Below are 26,779 nucleotides of genomic sequence, written 5' to 3'. Positions count from 1 at the left end.
GGAAATATGAGTTTGTTTAAAAAAAAAAAAATAATAATGCGAGGGCTCCTAAAGAAAACAGTTTCATCATGAAGATGTCATGACAAGCACAACTGGAAATGTCTCGATAAGAAAGAGAAAGCAGAGATAAAGTCCTTAGTATACCAGACATTCGTTTTTACAGCAGTTCAGACTCAAGTGAGGCTCCACCAGGAAGGGGAAAGAAGAAAAAAAGAAAAGAAGGAGCCATCCAACTCAAAAGCAAACTATCAACACCTTCAAACCTGGTCCATAAATTATATAATTTAAAAAAAAACAAAAACAAAAAAAAACAAACACCTTAATTACTCTCAAAATCATCTTGTCACCATACTGTGAAGACTTTTGTTTTGTTTTTAAAACCAGCCCTAGTTAGGATAACTCTGGAGACAGAGCTGATGCAGTAGTGAGGTGTTCTGAGGCTGGTTGGGAGGAACCCCTTTCTTGCTCCCTTGCCGCTTGTTTCCTAAACACCACTCTGCTGCGTGTAGTCCTATTAATCAAGTGAACAAAAATCCATAATCACAGTATCAACACTACCATAATTTCATAGGAAAAAAAATGTATGCTAATACTTTTTTTGTATGTTTGTTTTTTGTTTTTTTTTGGGCCAAAGATGGTGTACCACAGAGCATTTCTGTACAGGAGTGTTGTGTGTATATGTATTTACAAACAAATATACACAAACATTTGCAGACTTCATAGTGTTTTCTCTGTGAAGGGTTCATAACCATCCCTTCCTCTAATCACTCAACATTAAGTGACTATACAGTTTAAAAAAAGAAAAAGTAAACAGAAGCACATCCTGATATAGTCGATGACTACATCACCATCAGGAAGTGTGTCTGATTGGACGGCTGAGTCATGTAGGTGGGACGTCATCAGATGTTACTGCATGGATTCTACTCGCACCGCAGGGTGCAGGCATTGCAGCTTTTATTTTGCTGAATTAAGCTACTTGCAGCCCAAGCTGCAGATGTGCTCTGTGAACACTGATGACATCACACTCCTCTCCACATCTGCTTCCACCAATCAGAGCAGAGCATCATGGAAAGCAGGGGTCCTCTCACCCGCTACTTCGTGCTTCATAATGGGGGTGTGTACCAGTGGAGCCCAATGCTGTGATGGCCACTTGGAAGATTGCCCATGTGAATCCATATAGATAACATTTGGAGGAGGGAAGCGTGTGATTAACTTAAAAATTTTTAAAAAAAGAAGAAATATTAAAAGGATACTTAGGTCAAGTAAATTTATGGTCGCTTCTTTTTAGATTTTTTTGTCTTGCAAAATTTTCTTATAACCACTCCATTTAGTCATACGATTTAAACACATTAAAAACAGTTTTAAAAATCTTAGCAATGAACAGATTTTGATTAGCCATCTCTTGCTCCCTAACCCCCCCTCCCCTTTGTTTTAGTGTTTACATATGCATTTACTTCATAATATATTTTTCTATTTTTTTGCGATTGCGACACTCATGGGTACATTCATAGATGCGAGGTGGAGACAGAATCCTCAGTCCCGTCCCCCTTGTGTCTGGTGTGTGACATCGCACCCTGGCCAAGCCACACTGAAGTATCTCTTGGTCCTCGGATGGTGTCAGGATATACGGCACTCAGTTAATTCCACACCGGCAGGAGTGCGGAAAGGAGAAGACAGTCTGCTCTCACACTGCTGAGAGTAAACTCCTAAGGGCCAGGGGGTTTGATGCCGCTATTCACCAAAACACATTTCCTCTCTAATCAATGATGCCCCAATACACACACACCCAAAAATCCCCTCCAGTAACTGTACAGCCCGTGTGAAAGGTTTGTGTGCCACATGAAATGTACCAGAGCCAGCAGCCGGGGCCAAATACACACACACACACACACACACACACACACACACACACGCACGCACGCACACACACACGGAGCAGCTTTGGGAGGACTGAAGACTGAAACAAGCTGCCGAGAGAAGGAGGAATAGGCTTTGGTGAAAGAAGAGGGGCACGTTTGCAGGTGGGAGGATCTGTGGATTCACTGTACTAGAGAAAAAAAAAAAAGAAGCAACGGTTCTGTTGGGGGGGGGGGGGGGTGCGTGTTTGTGTCTGTGTGTGAGCTGGAGTGATGCGCTGTGTAATGCATGTGGAGTTGACAGCACATTCCCAAAGAGGTGTGCATTTGTGCAGTGGGGGAGGAGATGTGGGTCGCATGTGAGCCCTCACACCAAGTTGTACTCTTTGAGATTGAGCTGTAGGATGGTGTCTTTGACAGCTGCAAACACAAAGCGGATGTTCTCAGTGTCCGTGGCACAAGTGAAGTGAGAGTAGATAATCTTGTCGCTGTCTGGGTTCAAGTCCACAAACATCTTGAGGATGAACTCCCGTGCCGCCTGTGCATCTCTCTGGGGACCTAAAATGTAGAGATGGATAAGGGCGTGTAAATGTGCAATAAACTTCTCACCATGGAAAGTCACTTTCACAGCTTTGGTACACACCAAGGACCTGACAGGGTCCCCTTGATGTTCTGGTCAGTTTCTTCAGATTGATTTATAAACTTAAGGCCTTTACACACCGGGCGTGTTGCGAAAAAAAAAAAAAAAAACGACACAAAATTCCGAATCTTTCGGGTGCAAACTTGTCATGTAACCTACATACACACTGGACGCGTTGAGCTTTTGCAAATTAGTTGTTCTCATAAGATGCATTGTGGAAAAAAATGCAGTCTACATCAAGGGGTGATCTAATGAGGTCCTGATGTTTCTAAACAAGAGAAGGAGAAAGATTCTGGGTTCATCCGACTCTCATAAGCAGCAGCAGGGAGAATTTCATGGTTTGATCCAGGAGTTAAAGCTGTATTACGGCTGCTTTCAGGATGTCAGTGGGGCAGTTTGAGCCCTTGTTGGCAGAGTTGGGATCACATCGGAGTTGTCAGGGGAAATAATTTCAGTAGCTCGATTCACCTGGAGGAGCGTCTATCTGTGTGTCTCAGGAAAAACAGTATTTTACAGTTCCCGCATCACTGTATATTCAGTATATCAGTGCGCGTTTTGAGATATGACCTCATGTTGCCAAATGCAGTGCTCTGATTGGTCATATCTGTTTGTTTGCAGGAGAAACGTCGGGGAAGAGAGGGGGAAAAATAAAATAAAAAAAATATTGAACTTTATCCTAAAAAAAATAAATGCCACAAATTTGTCCTGTGAAATGACGCAGTCGCTGTGAACGCACGAAACATTGGCACGAAATTTATGCGCCCGGTGTGTAAAGGCCTTAACTCTGATGTCAAACCCAGCTTTCTCAAAGGCCACACTGGGACATATACAGTTTACTGATGTTTAATAACACTGCTGTGTCTTCGAATACTCAACAGCGCAGGTTTTTAAATCCCTCATGTTAACATCAATCAAAAGCGATGATACTGTGAGAAGCCTCTAACCCTTATAATTTAAATTTCTAGCAGAAACAAAGTGTTAATTACTCAACACCAACATATAGACTTTCTCACCATCAAACTCAGGAAAGTAGTCCACCAAGTGTGAATAGGAAATCTTCTCCTCAAGCAGGTCTTTCTTATTGAGGAAGAGGATGACAGAGGAGTTTTGAAACCAGGGGTAGGTAATGATAGTCCTGAACAGAGCCTTACTCTCTTCCATGCGGTTCTGATGAGAACAGTTTGGAGCAGAAACAGAACCTTAGTCTGGCTTCAACATTTAAGCCATTTTGAGATGAAAATATTATAGATACTGTATAACACACACAAACACAAGCCGTCTGTCCACTTACCTCATTGTCTGACTCCACCAGGACCTGGTCATACTCACTCAGCGCCACAAGAAACATAATTGAAGTGACATTCTCAAAGCAGTGAATCCACTTCCTCCTCTCTGACCTCTGGCCCCCTACATCTACCATCCTGATGGTAGGATGAAGGCGGCGGAAGGATAACAAGTGAAAAAGAAAAGGGGGGAAAAACATGTTAGCATGCAAGTTTGGGTGGCCTAGTTTATGTTAAGTGATTAATTGAATTAAAAGAGTGCTTAATGTTAAACAAATATTTAAGCTCTCAAGAGTCCTAGCGCTGTGGCGTGGCTTGAGGAGCTTATTCCTGCAGTTTCTGGTTTTGAATCCATCAAGATGTATCTAGTACAAGTGTAATACAAGTGTAATATTCTATGAATTACTGATATAAAAAGACAACCTGGCCTTTTCAACAAAATCCATATAAAGTCTAACACAAGACTGTATCACACATCATTCTTAAACATTTTCCACACGACCTAAATAAAGATTCAGCGTTTCATCCAGGGACCCATCAAAGCATATGTTTTTTCTGTCATTTAAGAGACATCAAAAGTAGGCCCATAGTTTATTTTGGGTCCTGACCATTTGTTAAAAAGATTAGCCTGTAGTAGTCCTATTAACTTCATTTTAAAGTGGCTTAAACACAAACCTGATGGATTCAACATCATCTTTGAGATGCTTTAAAGTATCTCAGAGCTAATCTGTACAGATCTCTCTATAAAAGGAAAAACAAATGCACACACACACCAATGTGGAGCGTGCATGTTTTTTTGTTGTGAGTGAGTCATGCATGCCAACAGGAAAAAATTTCATTTAAGACAGACCCTAGGAACAGATTTTAAAAAGCATGGCACTCAATTTTGGAAACTGTGTTACTTTCACTGTTTGCTAAATGCTTAAATTACAACCCTGAACCAAAGAACCTACAAAACTGTAAAGAACCAAACGGGCATCAATCGTTTGAGCTTCTTTACAAATTTGATGTGTATATAAAAAGTTTGTTTTGGAGCTCAAAGGAAGAAAGTGCCAGAACACACCTTTTCCTGTTAATTCAGTTATATGCATAAAAGAAATGGCTGCGTCCTCGATACTCCTAACCACACTCAATACACAACAGCAATTGCACTAATACGTGGTGGGTGTGTAGCTGAAAATTCAATTGTGTGTTTAGTAGTTTCGTATAAATAAGAATGAAAGCAACACTATTGGGCTTCATAAACTGAGTGGCATATTCACCTTAAACCCCTCATGGCCCTACCAGGAGTCAGTGTTTTAGCTGATAAACAGAAGTACAGACTGATCCGTTATGTGTTATGTTGAAAATAGAAGCTCATAACACATTTTTCACTACTACAAAGCTTTCTCACCCTTCCCCAGTGTGTGCGATAGAGTACAACATAACAGTTGTAAATGCTCTGAAACACAGTTTAAGAAAAATGGACACAAGGGAGACATAAAACAAAGGATGGAAAAAAAAAGAGGAAGGAAAGATATGGGGAGGTAAATTTAAAATAAAATAAAAAAAAAAATTGCATTCAAAGTTTGATTTCAGCACATTTTCTGCCAGTAGGCAGGCCAAAAAATAGCTGAAGCCATTCACAGACATGAATTCACTCTTGACTCAAAACAGATATTCTGAGTCCTCACGTGGTTTCAGGTTTCTTGAGCTTCTCCTTGACAAGGTCAGCCTTCACTCATCTCTTCACTCACTCATCTGGGATTGTAGGTCCCAGTTTTATTAAGCCGCTTTGTGACGATTGAGTTAAATCGTTGAAGTCAAGAACCTCTGCCTATTAAAGCAGCATATAAATGGCACCTGCACCATTTCATATTTTGCTTTGAGTATTCTGGAGCACCTCTGGATGCACAGGTACTTGCCTTCAGACCATTTGGTCTTAAAGAGCTGCACAAATTGGCTTAAAGTCACAGTTCACTGGTGCCCCCTGGTGGTGGCCCAGTCCACTGTGGTCCACAGAGACCCAGGGCCAATATAGGCCCTGCAGGACCTGCTGCCCAAAATAACACTCCTCCACCGCGGAGAGGACGACCTCGTTTCTTCTGCCAGCCGGAGAGGAAAGGAGGAGAGGAAGAGGAATAGAGGAGGTGACCCATTTACAGAGACCGGGCACCAGAATGTAGGACTTTATGTTCATTAGGGGGCTGCAATTTATGTGGGTATGATGTTGTTCAGAGAAGCAGGTAGGTATGTGACTATGGGGAGACTAAAACTGTGGCAGCTTTTACTTTTTAATGATTGAAGAGAAGCATTACAAGTAGCGATGAGATACAGACAAAAATCCTCAAATGGATAAATCAAAAGTGTCGAGTTATTTTCATTCATTGGGAGGACAAATAGATGAAAAAAAAAAAAGATAAAATGAGTTAATGACGTCATGACAAAACATGAATGGACACAGCTACAACAGCCGTCTTTCTACCTGAAAATGATGCTTTGCAAGTCGAAGGGATACTCTATGATTCCTGTAGTGGGGATGCGCACCCTGAGTACATCCTGCTGTGTGGGAAGATAGTTGGGATCTGCAATACGATCCAGATCCGAAAGATAACTACAGACAGGCCAGTCAGGAAAAAGGAATATAAAAGAAAAAAAAAAAAAAGGAGGGGGGAAAAAAGAGAGACAGGAAAACAGTTATATAAAGCGTGACAGGCAATTACCGCAACCCCGCTGCCATTCCAGAAAGTGTGGATCAGTCCTGTTGAGGAAGACTCACAGAAAAGGCCGCATCACAGAAACAAAAGGTGTTAGTGTCACTGCTCCACCAACACACTTTCCAGAGCTTTGAGATTAGCCATTTATCACCTTACGGATTCTCTTTAACTGACCATGAGCACTGAGGTCAAGAAATTTGTGGAATATGGTGGTGCAGACAGTGAGGTGGCGTCAGTGACAGCAGCAGTGACTTTAGCTGCAGAAACAGCAGCACCTGTATCAGATAAACAAGGATTGGACAAGTCTGATATCAAGGACAGCGGGAAACATTTCCTATTATTTCTCAAAAGCATGGAAATATGCTATTTCAATGCCTGCAAGTTAAATTTTCGAGCATTTCAAACTGCATCCAATTATCTAATATTCCACGACAAATTCCTGGAGAATCTTTGACATCTCTACCTAATCCTTCTTTATCTGTACTTTGTTGCTGCTCCCCACATGCTTCAGTGCAGCATGCCTGGCCTTAGGGTTTTCCTCCCAGGGCCAGAACTTCAAGATAATTCTACACACAAACCACTGATATCTGTTATAGGACAAGGCCATTTAGTCATACTGGTATCCTGAGGACATCTGCAAGTTTTTTTTTTTTTAATAACACTACGAGGATACAAGTGATTTTTGTTTCCCCTGTCTTTTTTTTTTTTTTTTTAAATGACTATGAGCTACTGTTTTTACACTGACAGTCATCAGTGGTTTGTGTCCTCTAGCCATGGTGATGCTGCAGTCTTGGTGCCTTGGGGGAGGGGGTACCTGAAGATGACGTTCTCCAGGTCAAATGGGTACTCTATTATGCCCGTGGTGGGAACACGGACCCTCAGTACATCTTGCTGGGTGGGAACATATCCCTCCGCAGTCACACGGTCTATATCACTAAGGTAACTGGAGATATACATTAACAGTGTGTATAACACTGAAGACATAATTCACTGATTTACTTGCATTCCATTCGCTCATCCACATGCTTAAACAAATACACACCTTACAAATTTAATGTCACATTGCAAACGCACCCGCATGCACACCGACTTAACCTGCAGTACAGAGTGAGCACAACCAGGGGGCACTAAAGAGTGAGTGACTGCCTTTGGCGTTACACCCTGAATCATATTGTGAAAATGTAATAGCGGCCCCATTGAAAACAACAAACGTGGAGGCTGACATATTTGGCTATAAACAACAAGGTGCAAACACAAAGGGTGCACACGTTGCCAAGTTTTGTTTTGTTTTTTTTAAATTACCAGGAACACATCTTTTGACATTGAGGTACAAATGACAAAACGGACTGCTGTTTCAAGCTAATCTGGGCACAGAAATAAGAAAGTACTGTAAAAGACAATGTAGTGTGTTCACATAGATGACTGCATGTAGCTAATGCTCAGGGTGAACTGACAAGCATGGTTTCAATGTCACTGTTGTGTTCTACCTTAGCTAGATGGGAAAGCATGAACTCTGGGTCCCCTTCAATTGCTCTCCAATATGAAGTAATTTCTTACAAGTAATTAAATAACAAATTAAAAGCCAATTTTTCACACGGACAAAAGGGTAATGTGCTGCTCTGACCAGCATACATTACAAAACCCACACAGAACGAACCACACATCCAAACACACCTTAATTATTCTGAAAAATGTCTTGATCTCTGTAGACAACTGTCTCTCTAACACAAATGAAAACATAGGGTCAGTTCCTCCCAAAAAACATAATATAATATATAATTTTTTAAACTTACATCAGGGTGAACCTAGCTGTGCAGACAGAAACAACCACCTTAATTTTAGTGAAACAACTCATTATATTGCACCCACTCAGTCTCACAGTAATTAAGCACAGGCACACCCGCATCACATTTCTTGTTTCATTGTTGGTCTTGTTTCATTTCCAAATGAAACAAGACCAACCAAAAACATTTTTAACGCAGGTTTGGAAACTGATGATTTTTTAAATATACAGTACATCAGTAAGCGACTGCACGCAGTCATTTTAAAAGGATCCCAAACAACTCTTTGCAAACATTGGCCATCTACAAAGGTCAGAAAGAAAATTAAATGGTTAAATGGGCATAACTGACAAATGTTCCCAAAACCAGCAACACAGACACAAAACTTACACACAGCTTATAAACAGCATTCGGAAACACTACGCAGACACCATAACCATTGTCTCCGCAGGAAGGTGAAAAGACGTACTATTTAGTGGAGTCAGAGAGCTGGTATTCTCTGCGGCGGTCGTAGGCCTCCTGGATTCCTGGGTCAGCCCACAGGCTTTTAATAGCTGCAATGTGTGGTTGGTCAAAATTTGTGATCTTCTCAATGTCCACCTCCTTCACAAGCATGGCATTAGCCTGGGAAGACAAGTGAGGGAAACAAGGTAAGCGGCAGAGGAGATCTGACATGCACGGCAACAGTAAATGAGATAGAGGAAATAGAAAGAGATGGTGCAAAAGAAAATAAAAACTACTAGAATTATAAAGTCAATGTAGTTTTCAGCTGTAGACTTTTGAGATATGTGCAAATAGCTTTTTTGCCCACCCCCCAACTGTCTGTTTAGACCGAGCATCCGATCCTAGCCACCCACCTATTCTACTTTTTCCACAGATAATATTTCTGCTAGACAAACTAAATGCATCACTTCTCACGTGCCAGAAGTTCTCTCTCTGTAAGATTTTGAAACAAACATTTGATCTAACTCTGAAAAAGAAAATGTCATCTGCACTGTGAAGAATGACTTTTTTTTTTTTTTAAATACAAAATCCAACATCTGAAATGTAAAGACTGTGACAATTCAAGAAGGGTGTACGCTCCTTCAGTTTCATTCATGAGCCAACCTTATAATAAGAAAGCAAAATAAATACATTTGTGCAAGAAGATTTCTTACAGAATACAGACAATGGCGTTTTATAAAATCCATCCCCATAGCATAGAAGTCCTTTTAAAGGTGAACAGTAGCATGTCACATTGATACTTACCCGATTCTCTTCATACTTGTAGGGGATCTTGAGGGTCTCAGTGGCGCGGATCATGGACTGCATGGAGGTGAAGATGTTTTGGTAAACAAGTCGAATGAAGCCTCTTTTATCTTCATCCGAGTATCCGGCTCCATGGATGATCCTCATCTGCTTGATGAAAGTACTCTTGCCACTTTCTCCCGTACCTAAACACAAAAAACACAGAATCACAGTTACATTGTGGCTAACACCTGCTGGTCAAACCTTCTGTTTGTGAGGGTCAAACAGTCAAAGGAAAGTTGCAACAGTGAATGAACTGAGGCTGAACCAAGGCCAAGTAAAAGATGAAATGGGATTAGTTTCAATTTTCTACATGATGCAAAGCTACACTAGTATACGAGCACAATGAGAACACTTTTAGTGTGTACTGTGAGTAATTGATAAACTCTCATACCCAACAGTAAGCTCAAGTGTGTCCTTGGTCTGCCCCAGGCCTCTTCCTGATAGGACCTCACCTCACCTAAGAAGTACCCAGCAGGCATCTTATGCTACTTTTCCACCGCCGAGATGCCGGTGCTTGTGCTAGTGCCGGTTTCAATGAACCGGCGAAACGCTTAAGAACGGGCCTGCGTTTCTGTGAACTGCTCCTTTACGTATGAGTGTGGGCGGGTCCTCGTCTGGACACGGAACCCGAAGAGCGCAGATGTGGGAGAACACGCTCCCCTTTCTTGTGCTGCGAACACATTTTACGGTCCAAACAAAACTACTGCAGCATCTGTGTGCAGCACAGAGGTAAACACAAACAGCGATTATGAGCAAGACGACAAATACACACTTTGCGTCCTTTTATCTGTGATATGAACTGATACAATGCAGCAAGTTCAGCCTTAGGGCCCAACCTAATTCACAGCCCTGAAAATGACTTTGCTTTTCTCATGTAATACACATGTAATACGATAGAAAACTTTATGTCGAGATGGCAGAGTCATGCCCTTCTGCCACAGACGTCACGTGTTCTTGGTTTGAGACCAGCTAGCTCGCGGGGCCCGAGTTGATCCTGTTTTTCGGCCGAGCACCGAGTGCGTTCGCGGTGAAAAAAAAAAAAAAAAAACGCTGAATGGGTCAAATACTGGCACCGGAACCCTGTCGGTGGAAAAGCGGCCTTAGTCAGGTGCCCGAAACCCCTCACCTGGTTCATTTCAATGTGTAGGATTAGTAGCTCTAATCTCAGCTCCTCCTGAATGATCAAGCTGCTCATCCTATCTCAAAGGGAGAGCCTAAACACCCTTTAGAGGAAGCTCAATTGTGCCACTTGTGTCCACAGTCTCATTCTTTCACGACTGGACTTGTTGCACAGGTGGCATCCTATCATGGTAGCACGCGGGAATTCACTGAGCTCCTGAGAGTGACCCATTCTTTCACAAATGTTTGCAGAAGCAGTCTGTATGCCTAGGTGCTTGGTTTTATACACCTGTGGCCATGGAAGTGATTGGAACACCTGAATTCAATGATTTGGATGGGTGAGCGAATACTTTTTGCAATATAGTGTATGTTCCTACCCTGACCTATGTCCATGAGCTGTGGCAAGTGACCAAGAAGAATGAGGACTGTGGACACAAGTGGCACAATTGAGCTTCCTCCAAAGGGTGTTTAGGCTCTCCGTTTGAGATAGGATGGGCAGCTTGATCATTCAGGAGGAGCTGAGATTAGTTACTAATCCTACACATTGAAATGAGCCAGGTGAGGGGTTTCGGGCACCTGACTAAGATGCCTGCTGGGTACTTCCTAGGTGAAGTGAGGTCCTATCAGGAAGAGGCCTGGGGGCAGACCAAGGACACACTTGAGCTTACTGTTGGGTATGAGAGTTTATAAATTACTCACAGTATACACTACTTAGTCTACATGCACACAAATGAGGTAGACAAGAAATGAAAAATACCATAGTACAAAAAAGTGCCTTCAAAAATGACTAATATTCAATCTAGCACTCACAAAATAACCTTAAAACTAGCAGAATAAAACCAAATCCATGATACAAATCCCTCTTCCTGTGTCACCACCACTGCACCTGACCCATTAGCATTGCTGCTTATGAGCTCTCAATGTGTTGCTTATACCCATCAAGACAGCCACATACAACTTAACATAAAAACAACTGGCAACACACTGTGACTAAAATTATATCTGCTGTCACTGAGTTGTTTATCTATGTAACTACTCACTCCTGTTAGTGGGTACTGAACTGAGTTTATCTGGTGGCTAACTCATTTTGAAATCAGATCCCGCTTTTCTGCCAAGACCACGAGCCGAACCTATAACATGAACACAGACATGCTGCACTGTTTTTGTATTTAGTTACTCTTCATTTGAGGTAATCATTAGGTTAGACAATATTTTTCTCAAAATTGTATTAATATGGGCTGCTCATGCAAGTCCTTATCTAACTTGTTATAAAATCCCTTGACTGACATTCCAAGTTGATTAACTAAACTTGTTAGGACCACACATGTCAAAGCTTCTTTGTCCAGTGTAAGGAAGTTGCTCCACAGTTTGGCAAGTAAACAATTCAAAAATATTTCTAGGAAAAAGGGGAGGGATGAGAGAGGGAAATATGAGCTAATTTAATGAAGATGATTTAGACAACTTGCCCTATATTCAGCATCTGACACTGAACTGCCTCTGACAACGACCCCTGCTGTCACCTTTTGGCAAAGGGATGCACTCCCTCAGCGATCCTCTCCTGCCCTCCAGATTCCATATCTGGATGTAAAACTATTGCAATATTTCAAGCAATATAAGAGCCCAAAATAAAAGATATTTATAGGTACTTTTTAACATTTTGATTCCTAAAACATCCTGGATTTCAGCATCAAAGTCACATTCTCTTCATTCAATAAAACACCCACTTTCAGCCATCTCAAGATCCACAGTGATTGCTAAACAAACCCCCACTTGCTTGGTGGTCTGCTGAGCCTAACCTACATTTCACACTAGCCCTCTATGCTCTACATACTGCCTAAAAACCTCACCCTCAGGCCATGAAAAATGAATAAATAAAAATAAAACAGGCTGATGGCATTTCACTTCTCAGTGATATCAAAAAGGATCCAGCACATCCATAATATCTGCAAAACTGAAAGGGAAAGACGAGATAGAGAGAAAACACACACACACACACACACACACGCTACACTCATCTCACCACCACCTACATTCAAGGTTTTTGAAGAGCAGCCATATTTCTGTTACCATAGCAACCCCTCCTCTTTCTCCCCCTTTTTTATGTACCTTTTTTTTTTCCCTTCATTTTTTTTTTTTTTTTTTTTTTTAAACCCCTCCCATCCGCCCCTTCTCTCTCCTCTCTTTCGTAGCAGACAGTAAATATAACTGTGAGCCCCTCAGGCTCGCTCTGTGCTCTTCATATTTTGGTGCACCGCAGAGAAGGGCCTCAGCTAAGCAGAAATTTTGGAGGGAATAAAAGCTGCTCTGAGGTCAGGGGGTTCTGACACCTAGGGACTGCATAAAGGTTGAAAGAGATAGCCACTTTCCTGTCAATGCAGAAGAAACAGCTTAACCTCAAAACCAAATTTTGAAGTTTGAGGTCTTATCCATAAGGGGAAAATGACCCTCCTCAATCCGACAAAATGCCCAATTTTGGATAACAGACTAGACAGCCTCTACAGTTCATTAAAAAAAGGTATTATCTCCATTTCTCCTGGATGAATCAATGCACTGCACTGCAGTAAAGGCAACACACAGTACAGGCCTAACAAAAGGAGTCAAATACAGAGAGCGTATTCTTTGCAACAGAGTGGCAGTGACTGCAGACTGGCTCACCGAAGGAGCAAGAAGATCACTCTCCACCCTAATGTCTGATTTATTTCTCGTGACCCCATCACAAGATCTCCCTCCGCTGTGTTCCCTTAACTATCATGTCCCTCTTTCCCCAGACAACACACTACGAGCCTCTGTCCTTGCCCCCCCCCAAATAAAAATGTATCAATGCCAGCCACAGCCATTTCCATGCCCTCACCAACTCTCCCTCACTAATACAACCCCCCTCCCCCTCCCGCCCTCCCCCCCATAACCTCCCTGAGGCAAGAAATATGCTTCTCCATTCTCATCCTTCTCTGTCAAGAATTTTGGATATTCATAAGTAGAATCCATCCATTCTTTTTTGGTAATGACCTAGAAAAAGGAGGTCACCTTTTAATAGCTCACGCGCACTCACACAACTTCGGTTTGATAAGGCTTTCTGTTCTAGGTAGTGCAAGAGAGAGAGAGAAAAAGAAAGAGTGGAGATTGTGTCCCAATGCAACAGTGCAAGGCACACTACACAGCCCACACGCCTACACTAGACTTTTCACAGAGCCGATGAGCTTTGTTCCAAAAAACAAAGTCTCACTCGAGGGTAACCTGATGACAATAAGCACACAATAAAAACTTGCTCTGAACACCCAAATTAAGAAGAGGCGATGCAATCAAAATAGTATACAAACAGTATGGTTTTCCATCATATAAAAAGGTAGCACACACACTTCACCTGTATCCTCCACTGCTAGGCTAGCTTTCATAAGCTTTTACATAACACAACTGATGTCAGCTTGTGACACAACCCCTGATAGACCTGACACACTGCTGTCTTGGTGCAGCAGTTTTGGTTGAGCCCAGGCTGCCATACTGTCAGTCTATTAGGTTATAAGTGTATACACACACGCACGCACGCACACGCACGCACGCACGCACGCGGCTTTGTTTATACTGTCTGTTCATCTTATAAATCTCCCATCCTGCTTTAAATACAGCCACCCCAGGGCCTCGTTTACAAGCCCGTTCATTTCTGCAAAACCTGACTTCCCTATGCAAAAAAAAAAAAAAAAGCCACTGCTTTCAGTAAACAGGAGATTATTAGGATGGTGGTAAACTTGCATGCAAATACACAAATATAACTGTCCACTGGTATGAACAGCATTGGCTTATCTTGGTTTATGAACTGACCCTTCAGGAAGCATGTGGCAATCAAATCTCAGCAGGAAGAAAACATCTGTATAAGCACAGCAGAGGTTATAAATAGTATCAAAACTGGCATTGTGCAGGTGTTGTAATCTTTTGTCAGCACCTGCAAAAGATGCAGAAATGCAGCGAGGGTCTTAAGCTTTCACAAATTCATCTTGGAAATTGGCCCCTTTCAGGCGTACAAAGGAAAGGGACAGAGCCAAGGCAGCCTGGAGCTAAGCAAGACACGCACCACCTGCCGAACCAACTACCCCTCATCAAAAAAAAAGACACAGCAAGGAGGACTATTTCTCTCTGTCAGGTATGTGGCTGCTTGCTCTGTGTGTCCATTGTGCTGCTTTCTGTCAGAATCTGGGCATAACGCTACCGCTTTGTGCTGATGCCTCTGCATCTGCTGAGTGCGCCACATGCGTGGGTGTTGGAGCTGTAAATCGAACACGCATGCTATAGCAAGCGCTGAAGCTAATACACACACTGACGCGTCTTCATCTGACCACCATAGGATGGCCTTGTCTGTTTACCAGCGTGTATGCAGTGAGTGTTGAGTGGCCGAGTGGGAGTGGGTGAGCAGCAAAAATAAAATAAAACCTTGCTTGACAAAAGATTCACTGCTTACAGCAGTATTTTTATCTACAATACACAGTGTGTTCAGCTGCTCCAACTAAAACCAGCCAAAACCTTGATATTGATATCATTTCTTAAGCCGTGGTTCTTATTTTAGGGAGCCATCATGGAGAAACAGAGAGATAACATCACTGTGTCCACACATGGACAGAAAATGTTCATCGCGGCTATCCACTGTAATTATTTAACAAATCCGCTCCTTGCAGAGCGTAAGCATGGTGCAGCTTTCGAAATCCAACTTGAGACAGAAAACTGAAGTGACAGAAGTTGAAGCGGTGTGATGAGGGAGAAGTGTGGGCTTTACTGTACGTGGCAGCTGGTGGGAGTAAACAGGAATGAACATGCCACTGTCACCACAGAGAGGACTGAAGATGCTGGCAGAGAACAGAAAGGCAGGCTACGTACCCGTCCTGTCTGGGGACCAGGGGTAGCGAGCAGTATGTGGGACAGTCTCCATCTAGCCTCAAGTCTCCAGAGAACCTGCCATGACCCTCTTTTAGGAACATGTGTGCGTGCCCGCGTGTTCATCTGTGTGCTAGAGAGCAAAATGTGTAAAAGACACTGTGTCATAGAAAGAGATAAGGAATGTGTGCAAGGCTGGCTGAGAAGAGGGTGAATGGAGACACTATCCAAGTTCTATGATGGGGAATTTGTGTGTGTTTCACTGTGACTTAAAATGACATGAAAGATTTCAACTGGGCATCCTAACCAGCCACTTTACGTTTAATGGAGACAGAAAGATGTGAAATTAAACAAAATATATGCAGCCTGGCTTCTCGGTTTTATCTAATATGTAGCCTGACATACACTGGCACATCACACTGCAATTACTGCAGTTTTCTGAGGCCTGTCAGTGAACCCACCTTTTCTCAAAAGACACTGCAAGCCCAAAACAGGAGGAAAAAATAGAAAAGATAAATGAAATGAGGTCTGGCTGAGGACCTCTTTATTCTCATGTCTGTCTTCTTTACACTTTTAAGTAGATAAACAAAAATGAAGATAAATACCCTCAAACACTCTGAAAATAGAAAAAAAAAAAAAATTGTTTTGCTGAGTACAGTTTGGGACTTCCCCCATGGGCCACAGCTGAAATGCACCAGGCCTTAAAGATGTTGACTGAGAACTGCTTTTGGTTTTGATCTTTCTTCTTGCAAGTAGATGTGTCAGTCTTGCAAGCGATGTGATAAAATTAAGAACCATCAGAGAGAACAAATGACCAATTATCTTATTTTAAGGCTTTTAAGCATACATAGTAATTTCTTACATCTTTATGGAAAATTATTAATAGCCTAAATATGGTAGAGATTTTTGTAAACTCTCAAACATGCACAGCATGTCTCACGTTGATTTTCGCATTTAAAAAGCATTAGATCTGATCATGATAAGGAGGATTTTGGGAAAAGCAGACCATCTGCAGAACTCCACTTTCACTGGCATTAAAATGCACTGTGCGCACACGCACTCACACACACTGAGGAGCACAGCTAGAACATCCCTATTGCCATATATGATCAAAATAAGATGGCTTGGCAAGAGAAGTAAGGTCAGCAATAAACGTGAGCCTAACCCTTGATCCTCTTCCTGGTTCAGACTGCTCCTCTAAAGGATGCCTTAACCTGGTATAATTAGAAGCACTGCTAACACAAGCAAGAACAATTAAATCACTGAGTACTTGGCAAACAACTGCACACTTAAACAATGCCTGGAATGGAGTGCCATAGAGAGGTTGACTACTTTTCGCTTTAAGGATGTTTTTCCACTTATCACCAGGCCCTCTTTTTCATATGAAACCTACACATATATGAAAAGAAAATGCCAACTGACAGTCTGAATAGGAGCTTAAACTCTACCTGGGAAAGCACTTTAGGAAACCTTAAAGTGTTTAACCTATCATCTCACTTTACTGACTGTTTGATTGCTCCAGCAGTTCATTTACCCAATGCAGCAAAGGCCACAGCTCTTAGTCCACTGTGTTTTGACCAAGTAGAGGCAAACCATTGGTCTGTGGAGCAGGAAGCTGCCGGTATGGCCTGATATGGCGCTCAGAGACAGGCAGCCAGACTGTGGGTGCTGCTGCAGCCCTGGCAGAGCGGTAATTCTCAGAGTTAGCAGCTTAACAATGTTATAACATTTACCCTCACTGTATTCTTAGACTGGAAACCTTGCGCTTGGGCCTGATGTAAGATGTAACCAAACCACATAACTGTTCTGGCAAATGCACCCTGACCATATAGTAAAATCCTTCCAGTAAGGGAGAATGGCACAGAAAGAGGGAGGGTGGACCTTAATTAGTGAGAGGAAAAACTATGCAGTTGCGGGAATGCAAAGCTACAGTAACATTAATCTAGAGTTCAGACAATTACAAGACTAATCAATCTGCATTCTACAGTTTCAGATTTAAAAAAAACATGACAAGTTGCTGTGGTGGTTAGCACTGTTGGCTCACAAGCAAGCACCAAGTCCAAATCTCGGCTGGTGCCTTTCTGTGCAGAGTTCTCCTGAGAATGTTTTCCCTGGGTTATTAAGCTAATTGGTGACTGTAAATTGGCTATAGGCGTGAATGTGAGCATAAATGGTTGACTGTCTCTCTGTGTTACCCCTGTGACAGACTGGTGACCTGTTCAGGGTGCACCCTGCCTCTCACCCTATGGATGAATTTCAACCCCACCGTGACCCTGAATTGGATAAGCGGAAGAAAATGGACAGATGGACATGTTTGTGTTTTTTTGTTTTCCTGTTAAGACCTTACCAGTAACAGAATCATCTTCGACTTCTGGGAAGGCAAAAATCAATTTTTAAGATTTGGCTTTAGGACAGTAACTTTCCAAGTATTTGCTATTTCTTATGTTTGGCTTTTCCTGCACTGAAATACAATTCATCCACATTATGTGATAAACAAAAATGCAAGCTTTAATAAATTAGACCCCATTTACACAGAAATTAAAAACAAAACAAAACAGTCCTGGTGACTTTCCTTTAGTGGAAGGCCAAAACACCGTTCCTTTTTTTTTTTTTTTTTAATATATAGGGAAATCTGCTGCTGTATTATGTCCAAAGCCCAAACTAACAAAAAGGTTGTGTGAGATATATTACCTAAATTAGCATATCAATTTCAGGTGTAATCCTGCAGCAGTCTACAGTTGCACATTACGTACTAAAACTAAATGTTTGCATACTGAGCTGTGGGGTACAAGATCAAACGACAATCCAGTGTAGGCAATGACGGCTAAATGGGGACGAACTGTAAAGTGTGTTATAATAAATACAAAAAAAAAAAAAAAAAAAAAAAAAAAAAAAAATGCAGCCATTTTGAAACAAATCTTCAAAAACAGACCATCTCCATCCACAAGTTAGGTGTGGAGAGGCAGGCAGCTCACCGAGTGTTGTGGGCCTGAGAATAATGCCAGGGGATAATAGGAGTCAGTGACACCTTAAAAGTCTGAGCAGCAGATGTGTTTAACCAAGCCTATTAAACCCTGGACTAATCCTGCCTTACACGTCCTTATCCCGGCGTCCACTGACAGCCTTAGCTTGCACAGGACGGTTCGCTTACAGCATGACTGGTTTCAGTTCGTGCTTGCTTTCCATCCTTCACACTGACTGCCGTCAGATTCGGCACGCAGCATTGGGAGGAAAGGCATCTCGAGATCACTCAGTTGATCCAGCCCTTCACCGATCAGCTGGCACGAGGAGTGCAATTGCAGCACACAACACAAACGCCCGTTCTCACCTGCTCACCTTGGCAGCCGGGCAAAAGAGAGCGCAACAGAGATGAAAGTGTACGGGATAGGACAAACTATGTCCCATCAATGGTATGGCCTACTTTACCTAGTTGAGGTATTCACCTGGGAAATAAAAAGGAGACACACATGTCAAATAACCAGGGCTGTTTTTAGTGAGTGTGAAATGGGAGCAAACGTTTTGAAACTGAGGATGCAACCTAGATAATTCCAATTGTCCTAAAAAGAGAGACCCCCCCCCCATATGAAGCTTCGACACTAAGCATTAGTTCAAGTAGCTGGGAGGGGGTGGGGGTGTGTGTCACATAATGCACAAGAAGTTCATGTGTTATAAGATGCATAGATACAAAATACATTTTACCAAAAGGTAAGCAAGCACATTCGAGAAAGCACAATCCACTGTTCCTTTTTGTGTCCACAGAACTATGAATCAATGCAGTACAGAGCAACTTATTCAACAGCAGCTCCCACCTGCCCACACACTTGCTATAAAAATAGCTAACCTACTCAGCTAGACTCCAGGATGAGGGGGCCAGCCCCTCAATATCCTTGTCCTCTAGAAGTGTATATTTGTGACACTGATTACATACTAATTAATAACAGTAATGTAGCAACGAATGAGTGGACACTACACAAGGTCTAGTTGAGGCATCTGAAGGGTCTTCCAGTTGTACAAATGTTATGCAACCGGGTGAAAGCATCACTGTAAAGCAACCAAGTGGCCATCTTCACAATTAACCAGCGCCTGCTAACAAACGACAGTAGCAATTTTGCAGCTGGGAAACGAATCAGACTGTCATAACTTAACATGTGGTCGCCTGCAAACAGTGACATCTTTGCAACTTCGATGCCAAATGACTGTTGTTTGCACGCCAATGCAAAGCCACACGCTCGAATAAAGAGGCAGATCCGCTGGCTAGATCTGCCATGCATATTCGCACCTGGACACGCCAGCTAGCCAAATCCAACGCAAGTTACAAAGACAAGCCACGCATTTCGGAAAACCACGGCATAACGTTACTCATAATCACACCAGGCTCCCAGCTAGCAACCTTAACTAGCAGCATATTTGCTAGCATTGCCAAGAAGGCCCAAGGAGGTTGGCTGTCCACATAAACGACACAAAACATGGCAATTAAAAGGTGTTTGGGATTTAGCGTGCTACGTACCAAGCAGCAGTAATTTCAACTCTCTCCTGGAGTCTCGCTTGTCACGGCGGAGTTGTTTGTCAATTTCTGCATTGATTCGTTTCGACTCCTTCGCCTCTTCGCTCAGGCAGCAAGCCATCATGGACTCCAGAGTCATCCCCTCTGATTTTGGCAGCCCGGTTCAGGCGGGACCTAACGAACACTTGCCCACAGTTTCAGCTTTTCCCGAACCCCGGGTTCCTCGCTTCTGTCTTTAGCGAGGAGGAGATGGTGGTGGTGGCGTCGGACCGGACGAGTGGATGGATGGATAGGACTGGGGGAGGGGGGTGGGGTGGGGGGGGAAGACTAGCCAAGGGGCCTCGCTGTCAAGTTGTCCCCCCGGCCGAGAGCAACTGCGACTTCAACCGGGCGATTTCAGCAAATCACGGGAGATTCAGATAGGGAGGAGGGAGCCAGGAGACGGTGGGGCCTCCCCGAGATGCTCTCTGTCTGCACGCTTCTTAATACAGCTAATATAAAAATGCTTCCAGCCGCCACAGATTAGCCACTTAATACCCGTTTATATCATTAACCCCTTGTGTATCGCTTGGAAATCCAATTCTACCTTCAATCTAATCTTCTCAATCCGCTAAAAGTGGTTTAAGACTCGCCACATCCGAACCCGTAACAGCTGATATCTGTGCACTCTCTCAAAAAGATAAGTAGTTTAGGTAGGGAAAAGTAAGACTCCCTGTCAGTAAGCTAATATTAGAGTGATAATCTATATTGCACTATCCACGCCGCAGCACTGCGTCCGTTTTCTGAGTAACTACATCAGCTAACGCTGGCTAAATCAGACGTAACGGCTACGGAGGCTGCCCTGCTAGCCCGCTAGCTCACTGCACAGCGCCTCGGCTAAAATGTGTCAACCCGCAGTGATTGAAGCAGCAGGCTGCTGTTTGAAGGAATTTGACTGCCTAGCTAGCTATAAGAGCACAGCAGCCTATTACATCTTGGCTCATTTTGACGGTAAAATAAAAGCTACGACGACAGTCTAAAACAAGCATGAAAACGCGTGCCGAACCGGCGGCTTTTGCTAGAGATATATTCACTTCAAGCAGAAGGCTTTCGGGTCGCTGGTCGTTGGAACTAGGTGGGCACACAGCAGGATGATGCCAAGCGAAGAGGAGGAGGATACAGTGGTGCTGAGTGACAAGCGGCGGATTTCGCCAAACAGGTTCGTCGCACACCAATTGAATGAACGAGGCGGGTCTCGGGGTGGGCTCAAGTTGGGTCCATGACATGCAGACAAAAACCTAATATGCATGATCAGATAAGAGCTGTTTTTTTTTTTTTGTTATTCAAGTCCCAACACCTGCTGCATATATGCTGTCTCCAGCTTAAAAATATCTTCAAATATATGGCATTCCTTATCCTTCCATCAATAAGATGGAGTGTGTTGCAAGCATAGCATCACCACTAAAGAAAACCGAGGTGGCCGTATGCTGGAATAGCAGCGACATCTTGTGGTCGTACAGTAGAATTGCATCCTCTCTTAAACTGTGTTGATTCATTTACTGAGTTTAGGAAGCAAATGAGGACATTTGGCATTCATAAATGGGCCATTCTACGATTGCAGGACATTTTCTGTCCCACCCATAAACGTGAAAATAATCCATGCGCAAAATATTAAAACATACATTTTGTATATTACAGGAGTCCTGAGACAAAATTTAAACCTAGTTGCTGAAAAAGTGGTTACAAAACATTATATAAAATACAAAATAGCTCTTGATGCTTCTTGATGTTTTCCTCTTGTCCCAAATTCTTGATAACTAGTAACAAATTGCATGTCCAGTATAACAGTTAAAGTAAATTATAAATCCACTTTTTTCTGTTTTGATTTTGTTGACAGATCCCTCTTGCATTTTTTAAAAAATATATTTCAAAGAACAGCAATTAGGCACCACAATATATGTCGTATCCCTCAACATATGTGCAACCCAGTTGCTGAAACCTATTTAGCCTGGAAATAAAAGAGACAAAAGAGTGAGATGACGCGACAAAGAAGTGACACGATTAAGTTGTGTGCTAAGACCATGGGTAGACCAAAGGTCAGTCCTCTCTGACATATTTTTTTCCCCCAATTTTATCTGACTAGATTGAGTGTGTCACTCTAACCACTGCAACCCTGTTACCAGTATTATCAAAAGAAGGCAAATTCATTTCAAAGTTTTCTTTCCTTTATTTTTATAGAACTACATTCATCCTTGACTGCACTACATTCCACAACTTGCCTTTTTCTGGGAAAACACTGATACTAGTGCTGATTTGCAACCCTGTTACCATACATATAAAACAAATGTTTCAAATATATGTTAAAAAACATGTCAAATTTTGCCTTTGTATTAATTTCAATTATTATATGAAGTGTATTTGAGCAAAGATTTGAAAATTGTCCTCCAATTGTAGAATGGCCCAAATATGTGAGAGCTGCATCACCAAAATGCATCTTGTACATATCCTGTCAATTTTGCAAATAAATTTCTTCTTCTTTCAGCTTCTCCCTTTAGAGGTCACCACAGTGGATCGCCTGCCCCTAGCATCCTCTTCAGTCACACCAACACTCTGCATGTCCTCCTCCACTACATCCATGAACCTCCTCTGTGGTCTTCCTCTTTTATTCCTACCTAGCAGCTCCATCTTCAACATCCTCTGTCCAGTATATCCACTATCCCTCCTCTGCACATGTCCCAACCATCTCAGTTTTGCTTTTCTAACTTTGTCTCCAAACACGAACTGTCCCTCTGATGTACTCATTTCTATTCCTGTCCCTCCTGGTCACTCTCGGTGAAAATCTGAGCATCTTCAGCTCTGTCACCTCCAGCTCGGCCTCCTGTGTTTTTGTCAGCACCACCGTCTCCAAACCATACATCATAGCGGGTCTCACTACCTTCTCGTAAACCTTCCCTTCTGACAATTTTACAAATAAAATTTTAACTCGTTAAAGGTGAATGTTTTAAGTTTATTTTTTTAATACAAAACCTGTTATAGTTTAAAAAAATAAAAAATAAATAAAAAAGGAACTCACACACCAAATTTCTTCATAAATAAAATGTAATGCCTATAAACACTCACTCTGCCTCTTCCTTTTCTAAGATTGTTGCCAGCAAACTACATGGGAATTGTGAAAATATTAATCTGGCAGAGGGATTTAAAGCTGAATATTGATAAGGACTCTTGGGCCAGCTCACAACAAAAGCTCAGGGAAAACTGACGCGTTATAAGATATTCCATCATTAGTTTTTACACCTGTCTGTTTTCATAAAATCAGATGAATGGAAAATAATTTGTGCTGGAAATGTAAAAGGCATGAAGGAACCTTTATCCATGTAATGTGGGCATGCCCTAAGGTCCTGCCTCTTTGGAGAGGGATAAAACGATACATGAATGATACACTAGTCACCTGAATCAATTCAACTTTGCTTTGTGGGGGATAGGTCATGTTTACCTACATACCTTGGGCCTAATATGCAGCATGTGTTGTTTTATGATTTTAAACAGTAAGCGGTGCTGGTCGGCCATGTTTTTATTACATTTTTTTGCTCACGCAATGAAGGGTGCTACGAATAACTTGCTGTAACCTTGTTCTGTCTGTATTTGGGTTCATGTTTTGGTCTAATTTTGTTTTGTCCTGTGCACAGTTTTCTCTTGTTTTCCCTCTTTTTTTTAATGGTTTAAAAATTTGAGAACCCAATAAAAATTTAAATGACATAAATAAAATGTAAAGTTAAGTGAATATAAAAACACAAAAGTGACAGCTTGAGATTGTTTTTCCAGCAGACCAGTCATGCTGGTAATGTAATGTAGAAGTATAATTACAGAAAGATTTACAAAGATTTACAAAGATTTTCAACTATCCTGGTCCTTTATCAATTATTTTGGTCTTCAAAATAGTCACAGAAGAGGCGTCTGATTTCCTCAGCATTACTTTGGTCCATGCTGGTGGAGAGGAGCCGTTTATGGCTGGGTTGGGGACTCTCTGCTTCGGCCACCTCCACCTGCCACTCTGCTTTGAATGCGTCCCCGTGGGACTCGCACATGTTGTGCAGAATGCAGCAAGCCAGGATCATGGTGGGCACCACGTCCAGCCCACAGTCGTTCCTCTTGCTGAGGCACTGCCAGCGTGCCCTCAGCCTCAGCAGCGCCTCCTGAGGCACGTGCAGCGCTCGGGCGAGCCGTCGATTAAACAGCTGCTGCTGCTCTGTCAGCGCCACGTGACTTGCTGTTCTCCCCTTTTCCTCAGGATAGGCCTTCATCAGCCAGCTCTGGAGTGGATAACAGGCCTCACCCAGCAACACATACCTGGATGTGATAAATTGGTTTCATTTATTTATTATTTGAAACACACCTAAAAGACATCCTAAAAACACAGCATTCCTACATTTCAATATTACATCTGCATTATTTCTAGTGGCCAGCAGGGGGTGACGCCTGTGGTTTCAAAAAGAAGTCCAGGTATACAGAAGTCTAGGAAAACAGCTCCTCTGCCCTGTGACCTCAGTAAATATTTGATTTTGTAAATTACGGTAATGATCAGAGTCAGAAATGAGGATTACAGCATGCACTTGGTTTCAAAACATCAATATGGCAATAGAGAAAGCTCAGTTTGAGCCTTCATAGTGACACTTCACTAACCAAAGGGTGACATCACAATGTCTACATTTGTTTGTGACACAAAGGCTGCATGAAAACTTGACAAACATGAGAAAAAACAAATTAAATGTCTGAAAAATCTGATTGACTTTCTTCCTGTTAACTCTACCTAAGTGGTTTTCCCATGAAGGTAGGCGGTGGGGCAGGTGACAGTCCACCCTCTGCAGCTGTTGCCCACAGTGATGAGTTCTGTAAGATGTCAGCTGGGTCTGTCCCACCAGGGAAACTGGCACATACATCCCAGAATTGCCCCCGACCACTAACAGCCACCTGAAACAGCAAAGACACACAGAGGCAGGCAGTCGGAATCTGACTGGATAACCCTCGAGCTTGTACCTGCGGTGGCATAGCTGGTCGGTTTCGTCACCTGGGACATGACTGACAGCCAGCCAGCAGGGTTGGCGTAGTCAGACGCGTTGTTTGATGGGGTGATAATAGCCGTGTGGAGTGTTGCTATAGTAGCAACGCAGTGAGGGAAGCCCCACTGGGATAGGAACAGCTGAGCTGAATCTTCCAGCTCCTGCTCACCTGGTGGTCGGAGGTAGATGGAGCTGAGGAGCGCCACGATGGCATGACACATGTCTCTAACGCACCTGCACACGGTGGACTTCCCCACACCAAACAGGGTGCTGATGGTGCGGTACTCGATGTTGGATGCTAGACGCCACAGGGCTACAGCTACACGCTTCTCCACCGGCAGTGCCAGGCGGAAGCTGGTGTCCTGTCGAGCCAGGCGGGGCCTCAGCTTGTCGCAGAGGTAGAAGAACGTCTCCCGGCTCATGCGGAACTTATCCAACCAATCAGAGGGCTGGAATTCTGTCATCACCACCCGTTCCCACCAGTCTGTGCTTGGAGTGGTGGTCCAGGGACGGGTGCGGATGCGGGCATTGGAGCGGATACCTCCTGCAATCATCATCTGCAGAGAAAAAGATACAGTGAAAAAAAAGAAAGTTTGTTTAGTAATTATTGTAGACATGCAGTTACTGGGGTTAGGTTAGGTGATTCTAAATTGCCCATAGGTGTAAGTGTGAATGGTTGTCTCTCTGTGTTAGCCTTGCGACAGGCTGGCGGCCTGTACAGGGTGAACCCTGCGTCTCACCCTATGAGAGCTGGGATAGGCTCCAGCCCCCCCACAACCCTGAACAGGATAAGCAGAAGAAGAAGATGATGTTAGATTCAACTCATTGTCACTGTGCACACAAGGCACACAATGAAATGATCATTCCAGATCACTCATCTAGAGGCGAGCATCTGTGGTCATGCAGTCAGAGACAGGCGCTACCGTTAGGCAATGTGGTTTAAGTGTCTTGCCCAAGGAAACTGCAGGGACAGGGGCTCGAACCAGCAACCTTCCGGCTGCAAGGCGAGCGCCTACCCACTGCGCCACTCCCACTTATAAGATGGAAAAATCTGACTTTATTAAAAGTTTTGACATTTTGTAAACAGATCAAAAATAGATACTAGACTACTATTCAAGACAGTTGTATCTGTTGATACAGTTATTATTTTAAGGCTCTACATTTGCGACTAATTCCAACGCTTATAATATTCTTAGACTTTTTTTTTTCTTTATTTTCGAAGCCTCCTTGTATTAAGGGTGTCTTTCTGTCTACCTTTGTGTCCTTGTGTATCGGTACTTTGTTTATAGGTGTTTCTTACAAAAGTGAGAGGGTAGGACTGACCATGAGCATCCTCCTCTGTCTCTGGAAGAAGTACTGGCGGTGTCTGATGCGTCTCTGGATCTCGTTGCGTCTCTGAATGTTTGCGTCGTTTATGTCTCTCCGGCGCTTCAGCAGCATGTAAGTCATGAGAAACATCAAAGAGCGCAGCTGCTCCTCTTCCTCCATTATTACAGTTTCATCTGGGATGCAACACTAAGGTGGACGACATATCGGGCTGGTCAAACACAACCCCCGACATTTCACTTCCGCTTTCTGCTTGTGTCTGACCGTGAGGGGTGCTGCCATCCAGTGGCTGCCAGAACGAGTAGCGTAATTCACCTATTGAATGCACAACTCTCAACCTCCTGCTGGAGGTCGTTCTGTAGGGTTCTGGCAGTGCTCTTTATGTTCC

At 42.9% G+C, this 26,779-nt stretch overlaps 2 protein-coding genes across 4 annotated transcripts; both read right to left on the bottom strand.

The window, feature by feature from the left end:
• Window positions 1-2,074: 2,074 nt before the first annotated feature.
• Window positions 2,075-20,168, bottom strand: LOC115772320 (guanine nucleotide-binding protein G(q) subunit alpha-like). 2 transcript variants are annotated; one of them, XM_030718484.1, is made up of 7 exons: window positions 20,033-20,168; window positions 9,505-9,689; window positions 8,726-8,880; window positions 6,244-6,372; window positions 3,788-3,917; window positions 3,510-3,663; window positions 2,075-2,414 (listed from the first exon to the last, which is right to left on the bottom strand). In XM_030718484.1, the coding sequence occupies exons 1-7, from the start codon at window positions 20,166-20,168 to the stop codon at window positions 2,224-2,226; spliced, it is 1,080 nt and encodes a 359-aa protein (XP_030574344.1). In that variant the 3' UTR covers window positions 2,075-2,223. The 2 variants fall into 2 exon arrangements, with proteins under 2 accessions (XP_030574344.1, XP_030574345.1); XM_030718485.1 differs by lacking the exon at window positions 6,244-6,372 and adding an exon at window positions 7,290-7,418 and having other exon boundaries at window positions 2,224-2,414.
• Window positions 20,169-23,837: 3,669 nt separating this feature from the next.
• On the bottom strand, window positions 23,838-26,627 carry LOC115772822 (putative nuclease HARBI1). Of its 2 annotated transcripts, XM_030719222.1 has the most exons (5): window positions 26,389-26,627; window positions 25,074-25,622; window positions 24,816-24,976; window positions 24,202-24,355; window positions 23,891-24,160 (listed from the first exon to the last, which is right to left on the bottom strand). In XM_030719222.1, exons 1-5 carry the CDS (start codon window positions 26,551-26,553, stop codon window positions 24,011-24,013), a joined length of 1,179 nt encoding a protein of 392 aa, XP_030575082.1. In that variant the 5' UTR covers window positions 26,554-26,627; the 3' UTR covers window positions 23,891-24,010. The 2 variants fall into 2 exon arrangements, with proteins under 2 accessions (XP_030575081.1, XP_030575082.1); XM_030719221.1 differs by having other exon boundaries at window positions 23,838-24,355.
• Between the last annotated feature and the right edge of the window lie 152 nt (window positions 26,628-26,779).

This window comes from Archocentrus centrarchus, chromosome 22 (assembly GCF_007364275.1).
Source record: "Archocentrus centrarchus isolate MPI-CPG fArcCen1 chromosome 22, fArcCen1, whole genome shotgun sequence".
Classification (NCBI taxonomy): Eukaryota; Metazoa; Chordata; class Actinopteri; order Cichliformes; family Cichlidae; genus Archocentrus; species Archocentrus centrarchus.
This window is presented reverse-complemented; position numbering and strand designations above follow the sequence as displayed.

Excerpts from the sequence above, each read along its gene's own strand:
- LOC115772320 (XM_030718484.1), bottom strand. The coding sequence starts at position 20,168 with ATGACTCTGGAGTCCATGATGGCTTGCTGCCTGAGCGAAGAGGCGAAG. Across the intron at positions 6,373-8,725 it reads CTCTCTGACTCCACTAAATA|TTATCTTTCGGATCTGGATC; the intron begins GTACGTCTTTTC and ends GCCTGTCTGTAG. Across the intron at positions 2,415-3,509 it reads CTACTTTCCTGAGTTTGATG|GTCCCCAGAGAGATGCACAG; the intron begins GTGAGAAAGTCT and ends TCTACATTTTAG.
- LOC115772822 (XM_030719221.1), bottom strand. The coding sequence starts at position 26,553 with ATGGAGGAAGAGGAGCAGCTGCGCTCTTTGATGTTTCTCATGACTTAC. Across the intron at positions 25,623-26,388 it reads GACAGAGGAGGATGCTCATG|ATGATGATTGCAGGAGGTAT; the intron begins GTCAGTCCTACC and ends TTTTCTCTGCAG. Across the intron at positions 24,977-25,073 it reads GGCTGTCAGTCATGTCCCAG|GTGGCTGTTAGTGGTCGGGG; the intron begins GTGACGAAACCG and ends TTGCTGTTTCAG.